The 24,114-nt window shown below is 39.4% G+C and overlaps 1 protein-coding gene across 4 annotated transcripts in view; it reads left to right on the top strand.

Moving 5' to 3' along the window:
- FILIP1 (filamin A interacting protein 1) overlaps positions 1 to 24,114 on the top strand; it is a 178,417-nt gene that overhangs the window by 139,052 nt on the left and 15,251 nt on the right. For 2 of the 4 annotated variants that reach the window (XM_081141310.1, XM_081141307.1), the window contains 2 exons: positions 16,314 to 19,119; positions 22,429 to 23,613. In XM_081141310.1, coding sequence (XP_080997436.1) covers positions 16,314 to 19,119; positions 22,429 to 22,635 — 3,013 coding nt within the window. In that variant the 3' untranslated portion in view covers positions 22,636 to 23,613. Of the gene's footprint in view, positions 1 to 16,313; positions 19,120 to 22,428; positions 23,614 to 24,114 lie in introns of those variants that run through there. The other 2 variants (XM_081141309.1, XM_081141308.1) reach the window with 2 other exon arrangements.

Raw genomic sequence — 24,114 nt, 5'->3', positions numbered from 1 at the left:
CCCACAGAAGAGAGGCCTCTCTGTATAAGTATGTGGGAGTGATCCATTTGGCCCACTCATTAAATCTCTGGCAACAGGAGGACACCCTCACACTGTGGTTGCAGGGACCTAAAAACCCACCTGCCTCAAATCTTCCCCACTCTTTGGCTTCCCTAGTGAAATCCCTCCATTCAGCTTATTTTCTGAGGGGGAGAGTCGCCAGTGATAATGCACAGGTGTTAACCAGATGGAGCATCCGATAATTAGGTGTGATGAACCTGGGTGACACATTCTTTGGGAGTGGGATAGGAAAGGTCTCTGGGTTACAGTGAAGGAAGAAAATGCCAAAGGCTACCCACTTAAAGGACAAATTTCTCCAGGTTCCTGGCTTTTTCTGTTCGTCATGAAAACTGTTAAGTAAATTTATTCCCCTGGCTGATTATAAACAACATACAAAAGACAGAATATTTTCTTTCTACTCATTTAAAAATATTTCATCTGATCAATCTGAGAGTGTTTGCAAAGTACTTTGGACAACTTAGAAAATATGAAAACACAATGAAAGGCCTATTATTGTGTGTAGAAACTACTCATCCATGCCCACAAGATAAACAACATTTTCAAGTTTCAAGAATAAATGATATTTACCTTTACACCAGCAGGTGCACTTCCTTCCCTATTTTCTGAAGAGTTTATTCTCATTGTTAGGAAAAGATACAAATTGGCAGTAAATTCCAATTTAGCATTATTACTAATACTAGCATCCAACATTTATTGAGTTCTTAACCCCGTACATATGATAATTCATGTGATTCTGACAATGACCCTGGGGATAGATGCTTTATTATTATTATCCCACTTTTGCAGGGGAGAAAACTGAGGAAGAAAGAAATTAAAAAACTTTCCCAAGTGAGTAGGAGGCAGAACTGGACTCAAATCAGATAGTCTGGCTCTAGAGCACCTACTCTGAACTCCTACACTGAGCATTGAGGGATAGCTTTGAAATAACAGGTGTCAAAAAATATACATATTTTTTCTGCCCATGAAAATAATTGGCATGATTGAGTTACTGGAGGTTAGTTTTTTACAAAAATTATTAGATGGGATTTAATATTTGGTCCTCTACTGGGAGTCATCCATTTATTTTCCTCCTGAACATTCCCATTCAGCTTTCAGTATGTGTGACCTTTTTCCTTTATCAACCAGAAATTTTCTAGCTCTAAAGAACCTACAGTGCAAAATGAAAAAGGTAGAGAGCTAGGCTTCAGGATTGTCGTCGTGGGATCCAAGGCATGGCCCTTCCCTGCTGCCCAGCCTTAAAGTGGGGACAGGAGAGACCCCTTCGTGTCTAATCTGAAGGAGAGTAGGAACAACACCCTGCCTCCCCTCCTTCTGTCTTCAGTGTCACATGTGTTCTCGTGCCTGCTCCCTACCAGAGCAATTCTTCCTTTTCCTCGACTCTTCATTCAGTGACTTGCTACTACTGTCGTGTTTCCTCTCTTCTTGGATCTGTCCTATTATCCCAAGCTCCAACTCTGTCTTAGGAGAAATCATGATGCCTATAAAGTTGTGTGTTGGACGTAAAGAAGGGAAGTGATCCTGACCCCTGAAACTTACATACTGCATGATCTGTTCAGGGTTACAGCAAAAACTCAGATGACTCCAGTGGGGTAATTTGATAGCATTATACATGTGTGGTTGGAGTGTCAGGAAGCTAATAAGGGACACTAAAGTTCCATAGAGCCCTAGGAATTGGTGTTGGTGTTGGGGGCAGGGGGTAGAGGGCTGGAGTGTGGGTGTGTGTGCTTCTTACTACCCATTAACTTGGAGAGAGGGGGTAGTTACCAGAACTCTCAAGACTAACTGTGGCCCCCTATTGGAGAGGGTTGCCTAACAGGGATTACGCCCCTTAGAGTAATGAAACCAAATATCCAGGACTCAGGAGGGGATTAATACCTCATTCTCGAATCTCCTATCAGTACTTGCTATTGACTAAAACAAACTGGAAGCTAAAAGGAGTATAATATGATGCCTAGAGGTCAGCCTCCTGGAGTGGAGAGCAGAATTGAGATTGGTGGAGAGAGGAACTGGAGGTACATAGAAATTAAGTAGCACAAGGGATGTTGGTTAGAAGTATAGAATTTTGTGTCATTAAATAATACAGTTTACAAATTAATACTGGTAATTTAGCAACTTCAATAACAATTGTGTCCCTATGGCTGGATATAACATTGATCTCATCAAGCGGGTTGATGTCCCTATTCAAAGACACTTCCTACCAAAAGGTTCAGAGTCCTGATTTGCTTCCCTCACAAGGTTATAGTAGAAAAATATACTTATTTTTCAAAGATGAATAAAATTGAAAATTAAAAGAGAACATTTCAGAAAGTCATAAATCTGAGAACTAGAAATTTATCTTGCCCGTGCTGACTCAGCTGAGTTGTTTTTCAGAAAGGTAGCTGTGCCTTCTGATCAAGTCAGTGGAATCTTGAGGAAACATTGGCATGATATTGCACCCATGATAACCATCTCCCTGAGATTCCACGTGGTACCACTTACATCTGTTGGGTGTATGGTGATGCTAATGGGGCCAGTATGGCCAAAGCACTATCATTCACATAGTCACCCTTGCCAAAATGCAGGGAAAAGTCCTATGTCATTCTTTCTACTTTAACCATCACATTCAATCAGTCACCAAAACTGGGCAATTCTACATCTTAATTATACCTGTAATCTCCTTTTCTCGTATTACAACTGCCATCTTCATTGAGTGTTTGCTTTGCTTTGCTTGGATAATTTCAATACTTCCATCACTGGTCGCTCTGCCTCTGGTCTTCCCCTTCTGTAAATCATACAATTACATTGTCATTAGACAGTTCTAATATCCGAATCTGATATTGCCACTGTTCTTAAAGTCCGTCAAGAACTGCGTAACCCTCACAATGGAGCTGAACTCCTTAGGATGACATCAAACTTCTTGACGATCTGACCTCCACATCCCACTGGCATCTTATTGCTTGACATTTTCCCTCCTACTTTGTGTTCTGACATTGACTGTGCTGTTCTGAATCAGGTCCTGCTTCCTTATGTTTGCATGCTCTTTTTCCTTTCTATGGTGCAGGATTTCCTCATTCTTTTTTTTTTTTTAAAAAATTATTGTTAAAAGTATTACAGATGTCCCCCCAGGCCTTCTTCACACTATTGTCTGTGTCTGTGGATTATGTATATATGCATATAAGTTCTTTGGTTAATCTCTCCCCACCCTCACCCCCCACCCCCACCTTCCCTCTGAGATCCCTCAGTCTGTTCCATGCTTCTATGTCTCTGGATCCATTTTGTTCATCAGTTTATTTTGTCCATTAGATTCCACAAACGAGTGAGATCATGTGGTACTTGTCTTTCTCTGCCTGGCTTATTTCACTTAGCATAATAATCTCCAGGTCCCTCCATGCTGTGTCAAAGGGTAAGAGATCCTTTTTTTTTACAGCTGCATAGTATTCCATAATGTAAATGTACCACATCTTTTTTATCCACTCATCTTTATTTGTATAACCTTTGCTTATTGATTCATGAACAAATATTGAGCACCTACTATGTGTTAGGCACTTTGTTAGGGGGCTGGTGTTCAGTCATGGGCCCTGCTCTTTTGGAACTTTTGTACTGTGGAGAGATAGGGAGACAGATAATATCTAAGTAAACAAACAAAAAAATGAACCTGATGATTTTAAATAATGAAAGTGCAGTGAAAGAAGGAAATAGAGTGATATGATGGAGAGTGGCTGGGGAAACGATTTTCAATAAGCTGGCCAGAGAATGCCTCTCTGGGGAGGAGACATGTGAACTGAAACCTGAAGGATGAGAAAGGAGAGCCCATTGGACTGTGTACGGTTGTGCAGGTTGTAGTTTGCAGGAGCACTTGTCCAATGAAAGAATAGGACCTAAAATCCATTTCTCATTCAGCGCGTCAAGCCAGGCATTCCAGCATGGGATTAGTTCCCTAGAGAGAAGGGGGGCCCTCATCTGCTTTTCCCAAAGAGGCCATATGGGCTGCATTCCTTATAGTAGGGAAACAGTATTGGGAACAAAAATTGCAATAACCTTGAACAATTATTTCTTCCAATCACATCCCCGTGCGTGGGTGTCCCTCGGAAGACTATATTTAAGGCATAAATGACGCTTTTTATATAACTGTGCAATTTATTTTTTTATTCTGAGAGCCTAATACACTAACGATGGTGGGCCGGGGGCATTCGACCTATTTTTGTTGAATTATTGAGTGACTTAATGTATCATGGTTTTATTTCTGTATGAGCCAGGGAGCTTCATACTAGAGCGTGTGATCACGGAACTCCTTCTCAAACAATGATTCTCAAATATGGGTCTCCTGATGGGAAACAAGCTATCAGAAAAAAGAAAAAAAAAAGTTGTTTCTATGGTTTAGGAGCAAATGACAAACAACTCCCTAGACTTCAATTTCTACTATGAATAAGAGCTATTTATTAGTGATATACCAAGTGATTTCTTTTCAAATATAGCATTTGTAATTTTATATTAGCATGTTACTAGGTTTTCTTAAAGACTAAGTCAATATTTTACAGTGGCATCTGGCTTCTACGAAATGTTGGCAAACACTTACTGAGCATGTGCTCACCTGGCAGTAGGAAATCCCATAATCTTTAAGAATAGTTTGTTATCCACCATGAGCTTTTCATGGTTTTCAGCTGCTGCCATCTGTGACTTTTAAAGATAAATTAGTATTGTTTAAACATCATAATCAGTTGTTTGTTGTGGATTGTTGGGTTAAGCCACAGAGGGTTCATAATTAATGTCCTTGGTTTATAATTTTCAACAACTGGACTTCAAGTTACATCATCAGTGTGCCTATTTTAGAGCAGAATTATACATAAGCCCCTCAAAATCTGATGAAGAGTAAAATCTCATTTGTGATAATTTGCCTGGGATGTGTGTGTGCTTGTGCTATTTGAATTACCTGGATTATAGTATCAAAGTAAATGTAATAAGATTGCTAGATTATTTTAAAACTTATAAGATATAGTTTTATAACATAAAATCATTTATAGTTTTATAACATAAAATCGTTTAACTTCGGGGTCTTCTCTTATGAAGTAAAAGCAGATCATAAAAGCTATTGACAAAAAGTTTCCTGGTTTTATTTTATTCTTTCATTTTTTTAAATCACCAAACTCTTTTTATTATGAGAATAGGTGAGATAGGCCTCTGTCCCACTACACTGGGACAGGGTCAAAATGTTTGAGATCAGATGCTCTGTAATACTGCTCAAAAGTTTGTGTCCTATTATGAAGGATCCACCCTTTCTTTATATATAAAAAAATGATTATCTAGCTTTCAGTGCTCAGGCTGGGACTAGGGTGAGGCAAATGAGGCCCTCACCTTGGGCACAAAATTTAAGGGGATGCCAAGAACTCAGTAATCAAGATATACAATACTTTAATGCATTATTTTTAAGAATAAAAATTAGTGCAAAACCCGCATAATGGACAAAATATCAAAATTTCAAATGAGGACAGATTCTGACTTTGCAGCTGCAAGACCCAGCCTTACCTACTGCATTCTAATCCCAGCCCTGTGCAGTTTATTGGGGACATTATAATAGTATCCATCTTGAGGAATTGAGGTGATTTATGAAGAAGTAACACTTCTTCCTGAATCCTTTGGTATAACCATGCCCTGTCATGTTACCAAGCTGCTTAGCTCTGCCCTATGCTCTAGTTGGGAAAAAATGCATTGTGATTAAAGACTTCCAACTGCATGCAAGCTTGACTCTTTTCAGGTTCATTCATCTTTAATTACTATCATGCCCTTGCTAGTTTTTGCCTGCCTTTTCTCGTGAAAGACAGAGAGGCATACACACAGGGAGAGTTGAAAAAGAATAAAAATAGTGAAAGGGAAGGGAAATAATGAGAAAGGAAATCAGCATGACCTGGCTAAGAAACAAACCTATGAGTCTTTTAAGATGACATCAGTGAGTGTTTTAAAATGAGATCAGATGGATGAAGATGGTGACAAGTGACAACATCTAAAGGAAGCAAAGAGAAAATTGCTGCTGTCGGGCTAATGCTGATAAGTTTGGAGAAATGATTGAAGAAGTGGGAGTGTCAAGAAAGTTGGGGTAAAGAACCTCTGGATCTTACATGGTTTACTTTTCAAGGAAGTGAAATGAGAATGGATATTGGTGTGGTCTTTAGGAGCAGTGATTGACAACTGTTCCAGAAAATGCGTTTATCTCAATGATGGTAACCGGGTAAGGTTAAAGAAAACCTCACTTCCCCTGTTCCCCAACAAAAAAATTGTCCTCATACTCTAAAAGGAAAGATAAATTAACAAATATCTGTGGAACAGAACAGTGTGAGGATGCTTTTTTAGGATAAATTTGACAAAACACCAAATGAATCCCAATGGGGAAGAAAAAGTCTAACAAACTTAATTTTATAAACATGGAGAGGAATGAAAGAATTACCCACAATCACAGACAAATATGAGAGTCACATGGCTCTGTAAGGAAGGTAAAAATATGAGCAGACACCAGTTGCTGAGACTTGGGGGTATGGTGCAGGGTGGGGGGGAAGAAGCTAAAGATTACAAAAGAGGGTTAAAACACTTCATGATGGAAATCTTCAAACATTACAAAAATAAAGAGAATAGTATAATGAACCCTCATATAATGAACTCATCGCTTAGCTTTTATAATTAATCCATTCGTGACCAGTCTGGTTTCACCTATCCCCACTCCCCTGGATTATTTTGGTATAAATTCCATACCTATCATTTTATTCATAAATATTTCAATATGTATTTCTAAAAGATAAGGGTTTAAAAATATAGTATCAAAATCCTTTATCACACCTACAATTTAATAATAATTTTAAAAAAATAATTTTTAGCAACATAATTTTTCCAACTGTCTCATTTAAAAAAATATTTGACTAAGAATCCAAATAGACTATAGTTGGTTGCTATGTCTTCTAAATTTCTTTTAATCTATAGTTTTCCCTCCCCCACTCTTTTTTCTTTCAGTTTCTTTATTGACCAAAAAACTGCCACTAGTTTTCTTTTTTATCCTGTATAGCTCCCTACATTTTGTGTCTGTTTTTTTTCTGATTGCATCATCACAATGTCATTTAGTATGTTTCTTGGCCCCGTCTTTCTTATAAAATAGTAATTAGTTATGGATGCTTGATCAGATTTGGATTTAACTTTTTTGATAAGAATATTTCTTGGGTAGAGGTATGTAATATGTATAAATGTCTGGCTATTTCTCTTTGAGGAGGCATTGCCTATACCCATTATTTCATTGGGGACTATACAATGCTAGTATTCAATATTTACATTTTTATTAATTAATAGTGGCATTCTTATTATTTATAAACTGGACTATTTCTATCAAGAAAAACAAAGAGCTTTAAAGTTAAGTGGGAACATACTATTCTCATATAAATCTATATTATTTCAAGCATATATAAAAGGTTAAAATGTTGATCCTGACTTCCCGCTTTACTGTGTCTACTTTCCTGTTTCTCCTCCCTTTTACAATTAAGATCTCAAATAATTAGTCTCAGATATTTGTCTCTTTTTTTTTTTGTCAGCTAAAGCTCTCATCTATAGTTGTTCCTCAACTCCACTAAAACTGTTCATATGAAGTACTGATGATATCCATATTGACAAGTCCAATAGAAAAAACGTTTTTAAAATCTGAATTTAAATGAAAACAATGTTCGTCCTCCTGTTCTCTCGCTTGAGCTCCCCAGAGTGTCTGCACCCTGGCCGTGCTCCCCACGCTTCCCGCTGCCTCCTTGGTGTCCGGGAACGAGGCACTCTTGCCTGCCTCTCTGGCTCTCCCTGCGCATGCTCTCTCAGCTCTTTCTGTTTTCTCATCTCATATCTTTTTCTTCTGTTCTTACTCCCTTTTCTCACTTATGTTTCCAAAGGTACTTACCTCCTCAGTTCCTGTGGCTTTAGATTGCACCAGTCCCTGGAGACTTTCCCTGGGTGTTTCCTGACCTCCAGACCTACCGATAAGAATTTCACATGTAGCATCTCAGGAACCTCAGGTCACTGTACCTTTCTGGAACATGATCTTCCCCCCCCAAGTTTATTTCTCTTATAATACCCTAAATGTGATAAGCACTGACATCAAATTAATTACCCTGGCCAAAAGCTGAAAAGTCTGTCCAAATTTCAACCTCTCCATCCTCAATCTATCACCAAACCCTATGACTTCTGTCTCCTAAAAATCACCATGTGCATCCCCTTCTCTCCTTTTCAAGGACATAATTTTATTTATTTATTTATTTATTTATTTATTTATTTATTTATTTAAAAAATTATATCTTTATTGGTTACAGAGAGAGGAAAGGAGAGAGATAGAACATCAATGATGAGAGAGTCATTGATCAGCTGCCTCCTGCACGCCCGACTGGGGAAGGAGCCCGCAACCCGGGCATGTGCCCTGACTGGGAATCGAACCCATATCGCCTGGATCCTAGGTTGATGCTCAACCACTGAACCACGCCCAGCCGGGCTCAATGACATGATTTTAGTTCAGACTTCATTACGTTATGCAACTCCTGCTTTGGTAGCTTCCTAACTGGTATCTGGTCCCTGGATATATTCCTCCATCTCCACACTTCTGTTAAATTTCCTTGTATTCTGAATCCGAAGTTCAGATTCATCTTATTAGCCCATGGTTTCCTTTGCTGGGCTTGTCCTTCCTTTCTAGCCCTTGTTTCCCCCTGCTGTCCCCACAGGTACCCTTCATTTCAGTTGAACTACCTACCGTGCCTTGAAAATGCAATGTCTCACTTCCCAATTCTGTGCTTTTACCTGCCGTTTTTATTAGACTACTATTTTAGGCTTTGCAGGTCACATACAGTATCTGTTGAATAGTCTTCTTTGTTATGTTTTATAACCCTTTAAAAATGTAAGAACCAGTCTTAGTTTGAGGGCTGTATGTACAAACACTGGCCTTGCTCTAGATTTGGCCCACAGCCTTTGGTCTACAGGGCCCTTTCTTTGCCTTCTCCACTCACTTAGCTCCTACTTAGCTTTTGTAACTCACGTTAAGAGTTACCTCCTCCTGGAAGCCTTCCCCTGGTGGATTTAGCTGCCCTTCTTATTTGCTCCCTCTGCATATCTTTATCTCTATAATTGTCTTCTTCAGTGAGCAGATGCCTTAGGGACAAGAATGGAGTCTTTTTTTTCTTTTTCTTTATATACCTTGCAGTGTGCCCAGCACGTAGCACATGTCCAGTAAATGACTGTTAAATGACTAAACAGGAAGAGGTGCGCTCCTTGGTATTACCAACAATATTGACAGCTGGGATTTCCCGAATGCATTCTGTGGGCTAGTCACTGGCTAAGCACTTTATAGGCATTATTTCCTTTGGTCTTCACAACAGCCTTCCAAGGAAGTACTTTTATTTCCTCCATTTTATAGATGAGAAAGCTGAGGCACAAAGAAGTTAAGGAATTTATCCAAGTGCATTTGAAATTTCAGCAAGACCTTTTTTAAAAATATGTTTGTTTTTTTTAATTGATTTTAGAGAGAGAGGAAGGGTAAGGGAGAGAGAGACAGAAACACGGATGAGAGAGAAACACGGACCTACTGCCATGACCAGGAATCGAACCGGTGACCTCTTGGTGCATGGGACAATGCTCACCCAACTGAGCCACACCGGATGGGTTCAGCGAGGCTTTAGAGAAGGCCTTTTGAGAGAGTCTTGGACAAATATGTAAAAAGCTCACCATGGACTACGTCCTGGATGCTAGGGCCACAGCAATGAAGAAAATACAAAAAAAAAAAAAAAATCTTTCCAAGGTGCTTCATTTTAGAGAAGAGAGGCAGTCAATTAAAAAAAAAGAATAAGTAAAATATAGAGTGTATTAGATGATAATAAGTGCTACGAAAAAAAGTAAGCAAGAGAAGAAAATAGGATGTTTTACCATGAAATGCACAAGATAATAGGGTGAGCAAAGAAGCCTACCCTGAGAAGGTGGTATTTGTACAAAGATCTGAAGGAACTGAGGGAGTGATCTATTAGAATAGCTAAAAGATAATAGTAAGAGATGACATCAGAGAGGTGAGGGGAAAGGAGTGAGAATGTAGGGCTTTTTAGGCCTTTGTGGTGATTTGGCTTCACTCAGATTCAAATGGGAAGTTGTTGGAGGGCTTGGACAGAAGGCTGACATAATCTGATTTACCTTTTTTTTTTAAGGATTATTCTGGCTTCTGAACAGAGAACAGATTGAGTGTGAGCAAGAGTGGAAGCTAAGAATCAGATTAGATTGCTATTTAAATAATCCAGATAAGAGATGACGGTAGTTTGTCCCAGGGTGTCGGCAATAGAGGAGGTGAGAGGAATTGGATTTGAGATATATGTATATTTTAGTTTATTTAAAAAAATTTTTTTCTTTTATTTTCATCACCATTTATCCCCCCCATACCCTCTTCCACTTCCATGCACCCCCCTATCACCACACTGTTGTCTGTGTCCATGAGTTCTTTCCCTTTTTTTTCTTTTTTGCTCAATCCCTCCTCCCCACCGCCTCACCCAGCCCCTAGCCCTGACAGCTCTCTATCTATGAGTCCGTCTCTCTTTCACTTGTTAGTTCACCTTGTTCATTAGATTCCACACATGAGTGAAATCATATGGTACTTGTCTTTCTCTGACCTGAAGGTAGAGTTCACAAGATTTGCTGAAGGATTGAATGTGGGGATGTGAGAGGAGGACTCAAGTATGACTAGATTTTAGGCCCCAGTATCTGGAAGAATTTGGCTGTGGCTGATTGACATGAGGAAGATGTAGTTGGAATGGGTTCTTGGGCAGGACTGGGAGCTGGGAAGCATAAGGAATAACAGCCCGATGGGTTCATAGCTAATTGAATGACAATGTCCATGCTCCTGAATGGGCTGACGCCAGCGGGACGGAGATCTTGAGAGTGTTTGAAGGGCTCTGTGCACTGACCTGCCTTTTTATTAGTGACTGGGGTCATTTTGCCATTGACACAATGCTTGAATGCTTGATATAAGCTGATATATTGGGTGACGAGACAGAGTCCAAGGAGGACTTTGACAATTCCATAAGGATAGAATGAGTCAAGCAAGGTAAAGTTAACCTAAATAAACACAGTCTCACAAATTTTAACTGTTCCAGCAATATCTATTCGAGGAACAGCATTGTTGTTAAAGGTGTATTGTTTGTGGTCAAACAGATCTGAACGGAAATCCCAGCCTTCCCCTTCTTCAGTCCTGTTCCCTTGATTAAGTCAAATAACTTCCTTATTTATAAAATGGCACAGTAAAATACCTTGCTCAAAAAGTTGTTATGAAAATGAAATGAGTAATAAAGTACTTAACATACTGCCTAGTAAGTAATAAGTATTTGGTAAATAAGATGTTTTATTATCAAAGATCTTTCTTTCTAGCCTTTTTTAAAACAAAATTAGGTATTAGCAAATATTGGAGTTTGGGGTGGGCTTTTAAGAGCCTCTTGAATAATATTAGGACTAGAGGTTTTCTAGTACCTGACACATTATTTCCCCAGAACAAAGTTTCTTGTGAATCTCTCCAATCCCACCTGAAAGTGTTAGCCTTCTTCTCTTTACCTTTCTGACTTCTGCTTTCACTTCTTTCTGTCATAAGGTTAATAACCTATTTTATATTTTTATCATATTTTAAGTCACTCTCTTATTTTATAACTTTTTCTCTCTTCATCTGACATCTTGGAATACTTTCTAAGGCTTTTTATATTACTTTTCTTACCATGTATTTTATTGAAATATAATTTACATTTAATAACATTCACCAATTTTGAATATACAATTTGATGAGTCTTGACAAATGTATACACCATAAATAATTAGAGCATTTGTGCCTACACTTTTAAAGTCTTCTAGTTGAAAACAATTGAATTTATTAACATGCTTATAAATGACAAACTTACAAGTTAAAAAATATAGTTTTATTTAGGTTGAAAGAGATATGAGGAATACATTTAATAGTTATTAAGGAAGACAAGAGAATGCTGAAAAATCTGTTAGATCCTTTACTTTCTTCCTTTTGTCCTCTAAATAAGATAAAATGCTTGCAGAAAATGAAGAACTTGCGAAGAATAAATTTGATTTCAGGATACTTAGGGCTCTGCTTGTAATTGCTGATGAAAGTCAGGGTACTAATTCACCTTCTTAGTCTTGGTCTCCTGGTTTGTTTCCTTTTTGTGCTAATATGTTTAGAATTAACTCGTGGTTGAATTATGGCAAGATGGGCAGAGAGGGGAGTGGACAGGAGATGGTAAGATACAAGCAACACCAAAACGCTCTTGTTTTGTTCCTTAAATAGCATAATTACATGGAAATGGTTCTCAGTAATGCACATTAATTGTTTAAAGCACAAAGCAAAATAATGACAGGATGGGAATCTATAAAAAGATGTAACTTAATCAGGTTGGTCAAGGAAGGCTTCCTGGGGGAAGGGACATTTAAATGAGACTTGAAGGATAAAAACTCAGCCAGGTGTGTTTAGTGTGTGTGTCAAAGTGAAAGGAGGGACAGGGAGGAAACACTAAGCAGGGAGCATGGCATATGCAAGGAATCTTAGCAGATTAGATAATGGGAGAGACTGACTTGAAATGAACCTGCCAAGGTAGTCAGGAATCAAATCATTCTGGGCCATGTTATGAATTTCATGCCTCTATTGTTATAGCAGTAGGAAGCCATGGAAAGTCAGGGAGTGACATGATCATATTTGTATTTGGGTGAGATATAATAACAGTAAAGCTAAAACTACACTTACTATGGGTTGGCATAATAGTGTTTTTTATATGTTAACTGATATGCAACCCACACAAACCCTATGAATCAGATACTATTTGGGTGCCCAATTTAGCAGTGAGAAAACTGAGGTATATAGAGAGATTATATAACTTGTCCAAGATCATACAGCCAATAAGTGGCACTGTGAGCAGAGCACTCAGGAGGCTGTTGTACAATTACCAGCAAAAGATGCTCAGGGTTTGAACTGGAGTAATGCAGTGGGGAAGCATTAGGATAATAGGTTAGGATATATGTGGGCTGTAAAATTCATAGGATTTATCTTCAAAGCACTACATTTCTAATTGCTTGGTGTACTTTTTAATTTTTTATTTTATTATGGTAATAACACAACGTGAGATCTATCTTCTTAATAAAAATTTCAGTGTACAATACAGTATTGTTAACTGTTGCTTGGCAAACTTTTCAACTTGACTGTTTTGCTTTTACCTCAGGTTTCTACTAATACTAATACTCTTTCTCACCTGTTTTTCATATTCCTTTTAGAGGTATTATTATTTGCAATAATTCAGACCCAAAGCATTGAAGTGGTTTTTTTCTCTCTCTCTCCCTTCCTCCTAGTGAGTAAGCATCACAAAGCCCGTGCCAAGTTACCTTTTGCAAAGTTTTCACAATTCATCCCATCCTTCCCAACCTTAATGCCCTGGGTGTAGAAATTTGAATGCAGATCTATTTATATAGAACACTACTGGCAGGCTGTCCCAGCTGAGCCATCCCAATTTACCTTGGTCCTGGATCTAACCCTCAGTTACACCAACAGGGAAATGGATTTGGGGAGAATGCAGAGAATGGGCGGTGTATTGTTGTTAGGCCCACTCTAATTAAGAGATGGGAACAGTTTAAGATGTGATAGAAGAGGGGAGGTGAGACAGCTTAATGGGGTTAGAAAAAGAAATAACCACAGCGAGGACCTGAAAAATGTGGTTTTCTGGAAGCCAAATTCCTTCCACTGTGATGGTCTAGCTCAAAGGATTTCCTACTGATCAGAAAGTCTACTTTTCTATGGCTGGAACACCGGGGCCCCAGGTTTTACTATCAAAGACAAGACAATGACATAAAAATTCTTCTGGATTAAACACAGAAAGCATTCGACAGACTTTTCAGATGGAGGGAAGAGCATACTCTAGTTCTTATATTTGTTTTTATGACATTTTATTATATCTCTGCACTGAGCCTATGTGTCAGGCACTTCTACTATCTCAGTCTTCAGAACAATCCCATGAGGGAGGTATTAATATCCCTCGCTCCTTCCTTTACATCTGAGAAAACAGGGTCAGAGAGTTTCAGTGACTGGCCAGACGTTACACGCTTAGAAAATGGCAGGGCCAGAACTGAGATTCAGCAGTGGTTAGCCACTCCAACCTACTGCTCCTAACAGCAGAGAGGCATAGGGTGCTTAAGCAAATATCTTGACAAGTTTTAACATTTAATTTTAGAATTGAAAGCATTGATGTTCTCAGTGAATTGCTCTCTGACAATCTGGTTAAGGTCAAGGAATTTGAAAACATCCCCTTTAGTCTCTCTTACTCTATAGTTCGGTGACATTATTTCAGTTGTTTTGGCTCCAAATGAAGAGAAGATGATAACAAAATGCCCTTTTACACATGTAAGAACCACAGTTAGTGAAGCCATTACTATATTGCTCATGCGAGTCCATAGGATCTGAAAACAGTCTTTTTCTTCTATTTTAGGAATAAAGTCATAATGGGTTTTGGAAGTTATGTATTTAGTTAATAGATGCTTAGACACAGGATATGGTTTATAAAAATAAATTCCATTTAAAAATCTTAATGACATCATCAGAACTATTTCTATAGTAATAATCTGACAGAGGATTTGATTATAAAGAACTTCTATGTGTATGTCCAGTCATTTCTTACACAATGCAATGTGAGACTATTAACTTCTATTTACTCGGCTAATAGCTGATATGAAATAAATTAGTCATAAATATGAAATAAATCATTCAGAATAAAGTGCAAAATATATTTTTAAAATGTACTTAGCCTTGACCGGTGTTGCTCAGTGGTTAGAGCATCAGCCTGGGCACCGAAGGGTTATGGGTTCAATTCCCTGTCAAGGGCATGTACCTGGGTTGCAGGTTCAATCCCTGGCCCTGGTCAGGGCACGTGTGGGAGACAACCAATCAATGTGTCTCTCTCATATAGATGTTTTCTTTCTCTCTCTCTCTCCTCCCTTCCCTCCATCCCTTCCACTCTTTTTAAATCAATGGAAAAAATATCCCCGGGTGAGAATTCACAAAAACAACCAAAAAAATATGCTTAAACAAGTACATGCTAGCGGTTGCTTATAACTTGCCTCTCTTGTAAACAAAAATTACTACAATGCATTCTCATACTCACGATGAATCTGGTATTTATTTTAACTTTTTTTATGAGTAGTTGAAAATAACTATTAAAAATTGGTGCAAGTTAACTGACCAACACAAGGATGGTAAATAGGTACTCTGGTGTATTTATATTTCTAGTTTTTAAAGCTATACATAAACACAATAGAGAAAATGCACTGCATGCATGTGAAACAGAATAACTCCTGTGGCTGCCATACTTTTGTATTAATAGTAATTCAGATTTCCTAGTTCTCTATTTAAAAAAATTGTTTAAATCAGCAAACTGAGACAAAACCCTGTGCGAGTTCTGGTGTTAACTAAGATTGGTTTATGTAGATCAGCTTTCTATTAGAAAGCTCACCATGCTTTGTCCCTGTCAGGTGATAGTTGCATATGAAATAAGAAAACCTGAAGGTTCTTTTTTGGGCCTTCTGTTTCATTTGAAGTAAATTTCTTAATAGTGTCGACGATAAAAATAAAGTTAAAAAAATAAAGTAAGTTTCTTTTTTGTAGTCATATGATGCAGAGTGAGGAGCCAGGATTCTGGAACCCTTCTGCCTGAGTTTGAATCCAAACTCTGCCACTTACTGACTGTGTGACCTGTGGCAGGTGCTGTGTCTCATTTTCCTCATGGGGATGATACTAGCAGTACATGGTTCGTAGGATAAAATAATTTCTAGTACCTAGAATACAGAAAGCACTATATAAGTAGCCATTATTATTGCACAACCTAAGTGTTATTCAATGGTCATGTTATTGAAGTATAATATAAGTGGTAAGCCTATGGAAATTTTATAAGCTGAACAATCTTATGTAACCAAGACATGAATCATGAAACAGAAACTGGTACCTCTTCATACCCACTTCTAATCACTGCCCCTCTCTAAGGGTAACTAATATCCTGATTTCTGATTCGTTTTGTTAATGTTAAACCTTGATATTGCAGCAATTAATAAGGGACTTATTGTAATAGCATTTTATTTTTTATTTAATATCTAAGACAAACTTATTTGCTGGTTAATCTTTTAATATTTATATAATAAATATAATACATATAGATAGAATATATATAGTATACGTAATAAAATATAATATTTTAATGTATTTTGTTTTATAGGTTGAAAAAGCTCCTTGAACAAGAAAAGGCTTACCAAGCCCGTAAAGAAAAGGAAAATGCTAAGAGGCTCAATAAACTAAGAGATGAGCTTGTGAAACTAAAGTCCTTTGCACTCATGCTGGTGGATGAAAGACAAATGCATATTGAGCAACTTGGCCTGCAAAGCCAGAAAGTACAGGATCTTACTCAGAAACTGAGGGAGGAAGAAGAAAAGCTCAGAGCCATTACTTCCAAATCCAAAGAAGACAGGCAGAAATTGCTCAAGTTAGAAGTGGATTTTGAGCACAAGGCTTCGAGGTTTTCCCAAGAGCATGAAGAGATGAATGCTAAGTTGGCTAATCAAGAGTCTCATAACAGGCAACTGAGACTCAAGCTGGTCGGCTTAACTCAGAGAATCGAGGAGCTAGAAGAGACCAACAAAAATCTTCAAAAGGCCGAGGAAGAACTTCAGGAATTAAGAGATAAAATTGCCAAGGGGGAATGTGGCAACTCCAGCCTCATGGCAGAAGTGGAAAATCTCCGGAAGCGTGTGCTCGAAATGGAGGGTAAAGATGAAGAGATCACGAAAACGGAATCCCAGTGCAGGGAGTTGAGGAAGAAGCTGCAGGAGGAAGAGCATCATAGCAGGGAGCTCAAACTCGAAGTTGAGAAGTTGCAGAAGAGAATGTCTGAGCTGGAGAAATTGGAAGAAGCGTTTAGCAAGAGTAAATCCGAATGCACCCAGCTCCATTTAAATCTGGAGAAAGAAAAGAACCTAACCAAAGACCTGCTAAATGAATTGGAAGTGGTCAAGAGTCGAGTTAAAGAACTGGAATGCTCCGAAAGTAGACTGGAAAAGGCTGAATTGAGCCTAAAAGATGATCTTACAAAGCTGAAGTCATTTACTGTGATGCTGGTTGATGAAAGGAAAAATATGATGGAAAAAATAAAGCAAGAGGAGAGAAAAGTAGACGGACTCAATAAAAATTTTAAGGTGGAACAAGGAAAGGTTATGGATGTCACTGAAAAACTAATCGAAGAGAGTAAGAAGCTTTTAAAACTGAAATCGGAAATGGAGGAAAAAGTATATAGTTTGACAAAAGAGAGGGATGAGTTAATAGGCAAACTGAGAAGTGAAGAAGAAAAATCCTCTGAATTAAGCTGCAGTGTCGACTTATTAAAGAAGAGACTCGATGGGATAGAGGAAGTGGAAAGAGAAATAACAAGAGGAAGGACTCGAAAAGGACCCGAGCTCACCTGCCCAGAAGATAACAAGATTAAGGAACTAACACTTGAAATCGAGAGACTGAAGAAACGTCTCCAGCAACTGGAGGTGGTGGAAGGGGATTTGATGAAGACGGAGGATGAATATGACCAGCTGGAGCAGAAATTTAGGACTGAGCAAGATAAGGCTAATTTCCTCTCTCAGCAACTGGAGGAGATAAAGCACCAAATTGCCAAGAATAAAGCAATAGAGAAAGGGGAGGCTGTGAGCCAGGAAGCGGAGCTGAGACACAGGTTTCGGTTAGAAGAGGCCAGAAGTCGAGACTTGAAAGCCGAAGTGCAAGCTCTTAAGGAGAAGATTCATGAATTAATGAACAAAGAAGATCAGCTTTCTCAGCTCCAAGTGGATTATTCGGTCCTTCAACAAAGATTTATGGAAGAAGAAAATAAGAACAAAAACATGGGACAGGAGGTCCTCAGTCTGACCAAAGAGCTGGAGCTTTCTAAGCGCTACAGCCGAGCCCTGAGGCCCAGTATGAATGGGCGAAGAATGGTGGATATTCCTGTGACCTCAACTGGAGTACAGACTGATGCTGTCAGCAGTGAGGGAGCAGAGGAAGAAACGCCAGCAGTATTTATACGGAAATCCTTTCAAGAGGAAAATCATATCATGAGCAATCTTCGACAGGTGGGATTGAAAAAACCCATGGAGCGATCCTCTGTTCTAGACAGGTACCCTCCAGCAGCAAATGAGCTCACCATGAGAAAGTCTTGGATTCCATGGATGAAAAAAAGGGAAAACGGGCCCTCGGTCACCCCAGAGAAAGGGCCTCGGACAAATTCCAGTCCAGGGCACCCGGGAGAGCTGGTTCTCTCACCAAAGCAGGGCCAGCCCCTGCATATTCGAGTGACACCAGACCATGAGAACAGTACTGCGACTTTGGAGATAACAAGCCCGACGTCCGAAGAATTTTTTTCTAGTACCACCGTCATTCCTACATTAGGGAATCAGAAACCAAGGATTACCATTATTCCATCACCAAATGTTATGTCTCAAAAATCAAAAAGTGGAGATAGTACTCTCGGCACAGAGCGAGCCATGTCCCCAGTCACCATTACCACATATTCCAGAGAGAAAACCCCAGACAGTGGGAGAGGTGCCTTTGCGGACAGGCCCACATCCCCCATTCAGATAATGACGGTGTCTACGTCAGCTGCCCCGGCTGAGATTGCAGTCTCTCCCGACTCCCAGGAAATGCCCATGGGAAGGACGGTCCTCAAAGTCACCCCAGAAAAACAGACTGTTCCAACTCCAGTACGGAAATACAACTCCAATGCCAATATCATAACCACAGAAGACAATAAAATTCACATCCACTTAGGTTCTCAGTTTAAGCGGTCCCCTGGGACTTCAGCAGAAGGAGCGAGTCCAGTTATTACTGTCCGGCCTGTGAACGTGACAGCCGAAAAGGAGGTCTCCACTGGCACTGTCCTTCGCTCTCCCAGGAACCATCTCGCCTCACGACCTGGGGCTAACAAAGTGACAAGCACTATCACCATAACACCAGTCACAACCTCCTCCACTCGAGGAACCCAGTCAGTGGTGAGTAGAAGAGGTTCCAGAGTGCAGGCCCAGGGAGGGAAGCAGTGAGCAGTGAGAATACCCCAGTGCCCGAAACGAAGCGAAAGCAAGTGCCTCTGGCCCCACCTGAGCTCACTAGCAGATGTTTCCTAGAGGACTAACTACACCAGGAAACGAAAATTAAAAGTGGCCTAGTATTTTAATAAATTGAGTTAATTTTTGAAAATCTTCACTCGAGGATATGTTTATTGATTTGAGAGACAGAGGAAGGGAGAGACAGAGAGAGAAACATCGAACAGTTGCCTCCTGTATGCCCCCTGACCAGGGATCAAACCCGCAACCTAGGTATGTGCCCTGACCGGGAATGGAACCCGTGACCTTCTGGTGTATGGGCCGATGCTCCAACCAACTGAGCTACCGGGTTGGGGCATGAACTAATTTTTTTAAAAATATGTCTTTATTGATTTCAGAGAGAAGAAGGGAGAGGGAGAGAGAGGGACAGAAACATCAATGATGAGAGAGAGTCATTGATCAGCTGCCTCCTGCACGCCCCCAACTGGGGATCGAGCCTGAAACCCAGGCATGTGTCCTGACCGGGAATCGAACCACGATCTCCTGGACCCTAGGTCGATGCTCAGCCACTGAGCCATGCGGGCCAGGCAGCATAAGCTAAGTTTGAGGGAAAATTTTTTTTCATGTAAATTTTGGAGACCCTTCCCGCCCCCCAAATACTTTCAAAGACGGCCTCTTTGTAATGTCAGGATATAGTGATAATGTTAAAAATTTGATTTTTTATGTTTAAAATCCTTTTTAAAATGGAGACTAGGGGGAAATGGTCAATATGCAAGAAAAATAAAACTGTTCCTGGGTTATATTTCTATAAGCTATAATATTCAATATGTGATTATGTATGACTGTAGTCATACTTTATTACAAAAAATGGGATTAAAAGATTTTAATATTAAAAACTTTTTTCAAAATAAAAAAGAAGTGTTGATATGTCCAAACACTATATGTTATTAATACTATCTTACAGGTGCTTGATAAATATTATTTAGTAACCAGCTGGAGGGCTAAGTGAATGATAATAAAAAAGTGTGTCCAAAGTATAAGATCCAGAACTTAAAAATAAATTCTATTTTTCAAAATGCTTCCAGTGACTGTCTTCATTTATTGAGGACAAATTGGTAAATGAAATTATAGAAGATCATTTACTAATTAGATATTAATTTAAACAAATGGACTAGAAATTACGATTCTGAGACTCTGTAGAGTCTCAAATTCTGTAGAATATATTAGAAACCCTTAAGAAAGCGTATTTAAGTATAGAAACTGTGGCTTAGTTTCCCGTATCTTCAATATAATTTACTTTTAATTCTCTGTGTGCATAGACTCAAGACAGGCTTCGAAATGTGAATTAGTAATTGCTTTGCCAGGAAAGCTTTTCAGTATTGGCTCTACAGGAGCCGAATAGCATTCAGAATTGCTCACCCTTCTCAAATGGTTCAATATGGCTTTTTAGGCAACACATAGCTTGAATTTTCATCAAAAGACAGTGGAGGTGTCAGTTGTTGTAATTGAGAGCAGGTTTCTCTGCTGGAACATCTTATTCCCATTTTAAGGGTCAAATCAAGATGGCCTTGCCTCCTGTAGCAACATTTGTGACGACCGATTAAACCCCATACACAAATAGGAAATTTTAGCTGTAAGATATCTAAGTTCTAAATAACAGCCCACCTACTTCAGGTATATCCTATCCAATTAAACTAAGGGCAACAAAAAGTTTGGGACACCCTTCTTAGAAATCAAATAGTGAGGCTAGTTTATTTGTGCATTAATTCACTGAAGTATTGAATTTATTGAGTATTAGCTACACTTCAGCCACTGGATTAGGTGCTGAGTGCAAAGAGGACCTTGAATAGAAGTTCTCAATTTAGTGGGAGAGCCAGGATTGGAACCTACCTCGTGAGTGGACATACATAGGAACCACCAGAGAAGGCTTCACAGAGGAGTAGGTTTTCTCAGTGATTTTCAGGAAGGGAAGGAGTATGTAGAGAGAACAGGGTGTGCAAAGGTATGGCAATGTGGAGGAGCCTGGCATGTCTGGGGAAAGGTGAGCAGTCCCCCTGTGCAGCAGCTGTGGGGCATGCAGACAAAAGGCAAGAGCAGAAAATGGAGATGCAAATTGGGGGCAGATAGTGAAGAGAGGCACATGTCTTATTATGAAACTGGCATTTAATCTCATAGAGCAGACAAAGGGTATTGAAAGGGTAAAGCTGATTACAAAAACATTACATTATTTGTTTTAGATTATGTGTATAAAACAGTTTAAGGGATAAATTGGAGGGAACAGAGGCTGAGGACAGAGATACTGCTGCAGTTCTCTAGGCTAGAGATGGTGTAGGCCTGAACAATGGCAGTGAAAATGAGGACAGAACTATATTGAAGACAGAATTGAAGATTTCATGAGAAATTGAGTGTAAAGGATGGCTCTGAGGTTTCTGGCTTGGATGCCTGGGGGGGTAGGATGAGACACATGGGAAGACTACTGTCTGGAGGAGAAGATAAGTAACGTTTGGGGCGTGTTATATTTGAGATGTCTGAGGGACACTGGAAATGTTTAACAAGTAGTTGGAAACCTGGATCTGTATTTAAGGAGAGCATTGAGGGCTTGAGGTCTGGAACTCATCAACACATAGGCTGATAACTGTCGTGATCCTCAGCGTGAAAAAATTCAAAGAGGGCTGAGAATGGAATATGGTGATGCCCACATTTCGCAGGCAGGCAAGCTGGGACACGGAGCCAAGCCAGCAAAAGATGAAAAAGCATTCATCACCGCCAGGATGTGGTGGGCAAGACTCAAGTAAGAAATGACTGCGAGAGAGTTTTAGAAGCACTTCAAGAAAGAGGGTGTGGTCATCAGGGACAGTGAAAAAGGGAGAAGACTCTGAGTCCTTAGGAGGTGAAAGGAGAGCTGGCTATCTAAAGAAAATGGAGATAATTTGGGGGGACATGAGGAACAAAATTGCCTAAGTTTATCCCAGGTGGCCTGTGTTTTCTCTGTGAATAGGAGGCAAGGTCATCTTCAGCAAGGGCAGAGGAGGTAGGATAGGGGCTTGGGAAGAGAAGGGAGTTTGGCATAGATGTTTCAGGAGAGGAGAAAAGGAGGCAATCAGAGTGGATTAGATAACGACTCCAAGTTTCTAACGATAATTTAACTTGGGGAGGGGTTGTCTGTGGCTAGAGTCCTGCTAAGGTTCAGAGCGACGGCATATCCAGGGCAAAACTCACCACCATCTCCTCTGTGTTTCTGTATTTTCTCTCTTACAGTCAGGACAGGACGGGTCATCCCAGCGGCCTACACCCACCCGCATTCCTATGTCAAAAGGTATGAAAGCAGGAAAGCCAGTAGTGGCAGCCCCAGGAGCAGGAAATCTGACCAAACTCGAGCCTCGAGCTGAGACTCAGTCTATGAAAATAGAGCTGAAGAAATCTGCATCCGGCAGCTCGACCTCTCTCGGAGGGGGGAAGGGCTGAGGGCACTGGCTGAGGGGGTATGTTGGGCAGATGCCGCTGCTACGGTGAACAAACCTTCGTCTGTTCGTGCCAACTCTTCACATGTACTAATTTAAGTTTTAAATATCTTGTTTATAAAATAATTTACTAATAGCCATGTGTTTTTCCTATTTTGTAAATTTGTTTTCATGCTAGGGGACAAAACTAACCAACAAAACTACTGTTTGCCGTTTGCTTGGTGGAGGAAGTTGGGCCTGAGGCAGGGCCTGACATCTACTCCCAGTTTTGCTTCTAGAAAATGGATCCATCAAAATTAACCCATCTGAAACTCAGTTTTTTTAATTAGTCAGATATGGGAGCTGAATAACATCCTCTCCAAAGCCTGCTCCCATGGTTCTTAATTGTAAATCAAATTTAATAGGCCTTGTCCCACAATAATTGATTTTTCAAAAATTCTATTATGAAATAGGAAGTAGTTTAATAATTGTCATTCACCTCTATCAAATCCCAAATTTGCTTCATGTGCTGGAAGAAACATCTAGTTATCACAGGGCCTGGACCTCTGAAGTTTTGCAAAATCAAAGCCTCTGAGATGATTTAAGGAAATAATTTGAATGTGAAATAAAATGGAAATGAATATGGAATCCTAAAACAGAGTTTTACTTATTTGTGTGTGTCTGTGTGTATTGTAGAGATTTGGCCATCTCAGAACATTCCCAGAGTTTCATAGACAATAATTTGAGAATTTGAGAACCATTAATGTCAGACTCATGCTCTATTCAAGTGCGCAATTGACTTAAATCGTGGAATGGTTTGAATAGAGCTGCCAAATGGCCCCTTATAGCTCAACAGAGGTTGTAATGGATAGGAAATAGCAGAAAGCAAATTCTGATACGTTAATGCCAAGAAAAAAAATGACATCATACATAGCTTAATTGAATGGAAATATTTTCTTCAGTTATCTGTGAACTTTACTTGCAAATATAAAACCAGTTCATGATTGTGTGTGTGTGTGTTTTGTAGAGAACTGGATTATTATTCCTTTCATTTTTACTTGCATTTGTATCATTTTCATTAATCCTAAGCATGTTTTAATCAGCATGAAACGGTGTGTGAGTGCAAAATGCCAGGTGTCTTTGTGAGGAGACTAACCACGTGAAAGTGGACACTGCTTCATAGTCAAATAACCACCAATGAGCTCAAGGCTAATAACCTGTAGTGTAGCACATGAGGTCTTATGTAGGCAGCACCTTCGTCAAGATTTCTGAGTCAATGGGTGAATTTTACAAAGATACAATAACTACAAAGTTACAGGTTATTTTTCCACTTTTGAATTCTGAGGACTGTATCTGGATAGGTCCTGCTCTTGATTATTTGGGGAGAAAAAGATTTTTAAAAATATATGATTAGTTTTTAGCCCATGATTCATCATGCTTCAGATAAATAGACTCTTCTCTAAGTTCTTTTCACACCAGATTTCCTATCCCTTGCAGAACCTGG

This window comes from Miniopterus schreibersii (assembly GCF_964146895.1).
Source record: "Miniopterus schreibersii genome assembly, chromosome: 6".
In the NCBI taxonomy this organism is placed as follows: Eukaryota; Metazoa; Chordata; class Mammalia; order Chiroptera; family Miniopteridae; genus Miniopterus; species Miniopterus schreibersii.
The sequence above is the reverse complement of the archived record's forward strand: the minus strand, read 5'-3'. Positions and strand labels throughout refer to the sequence as shown.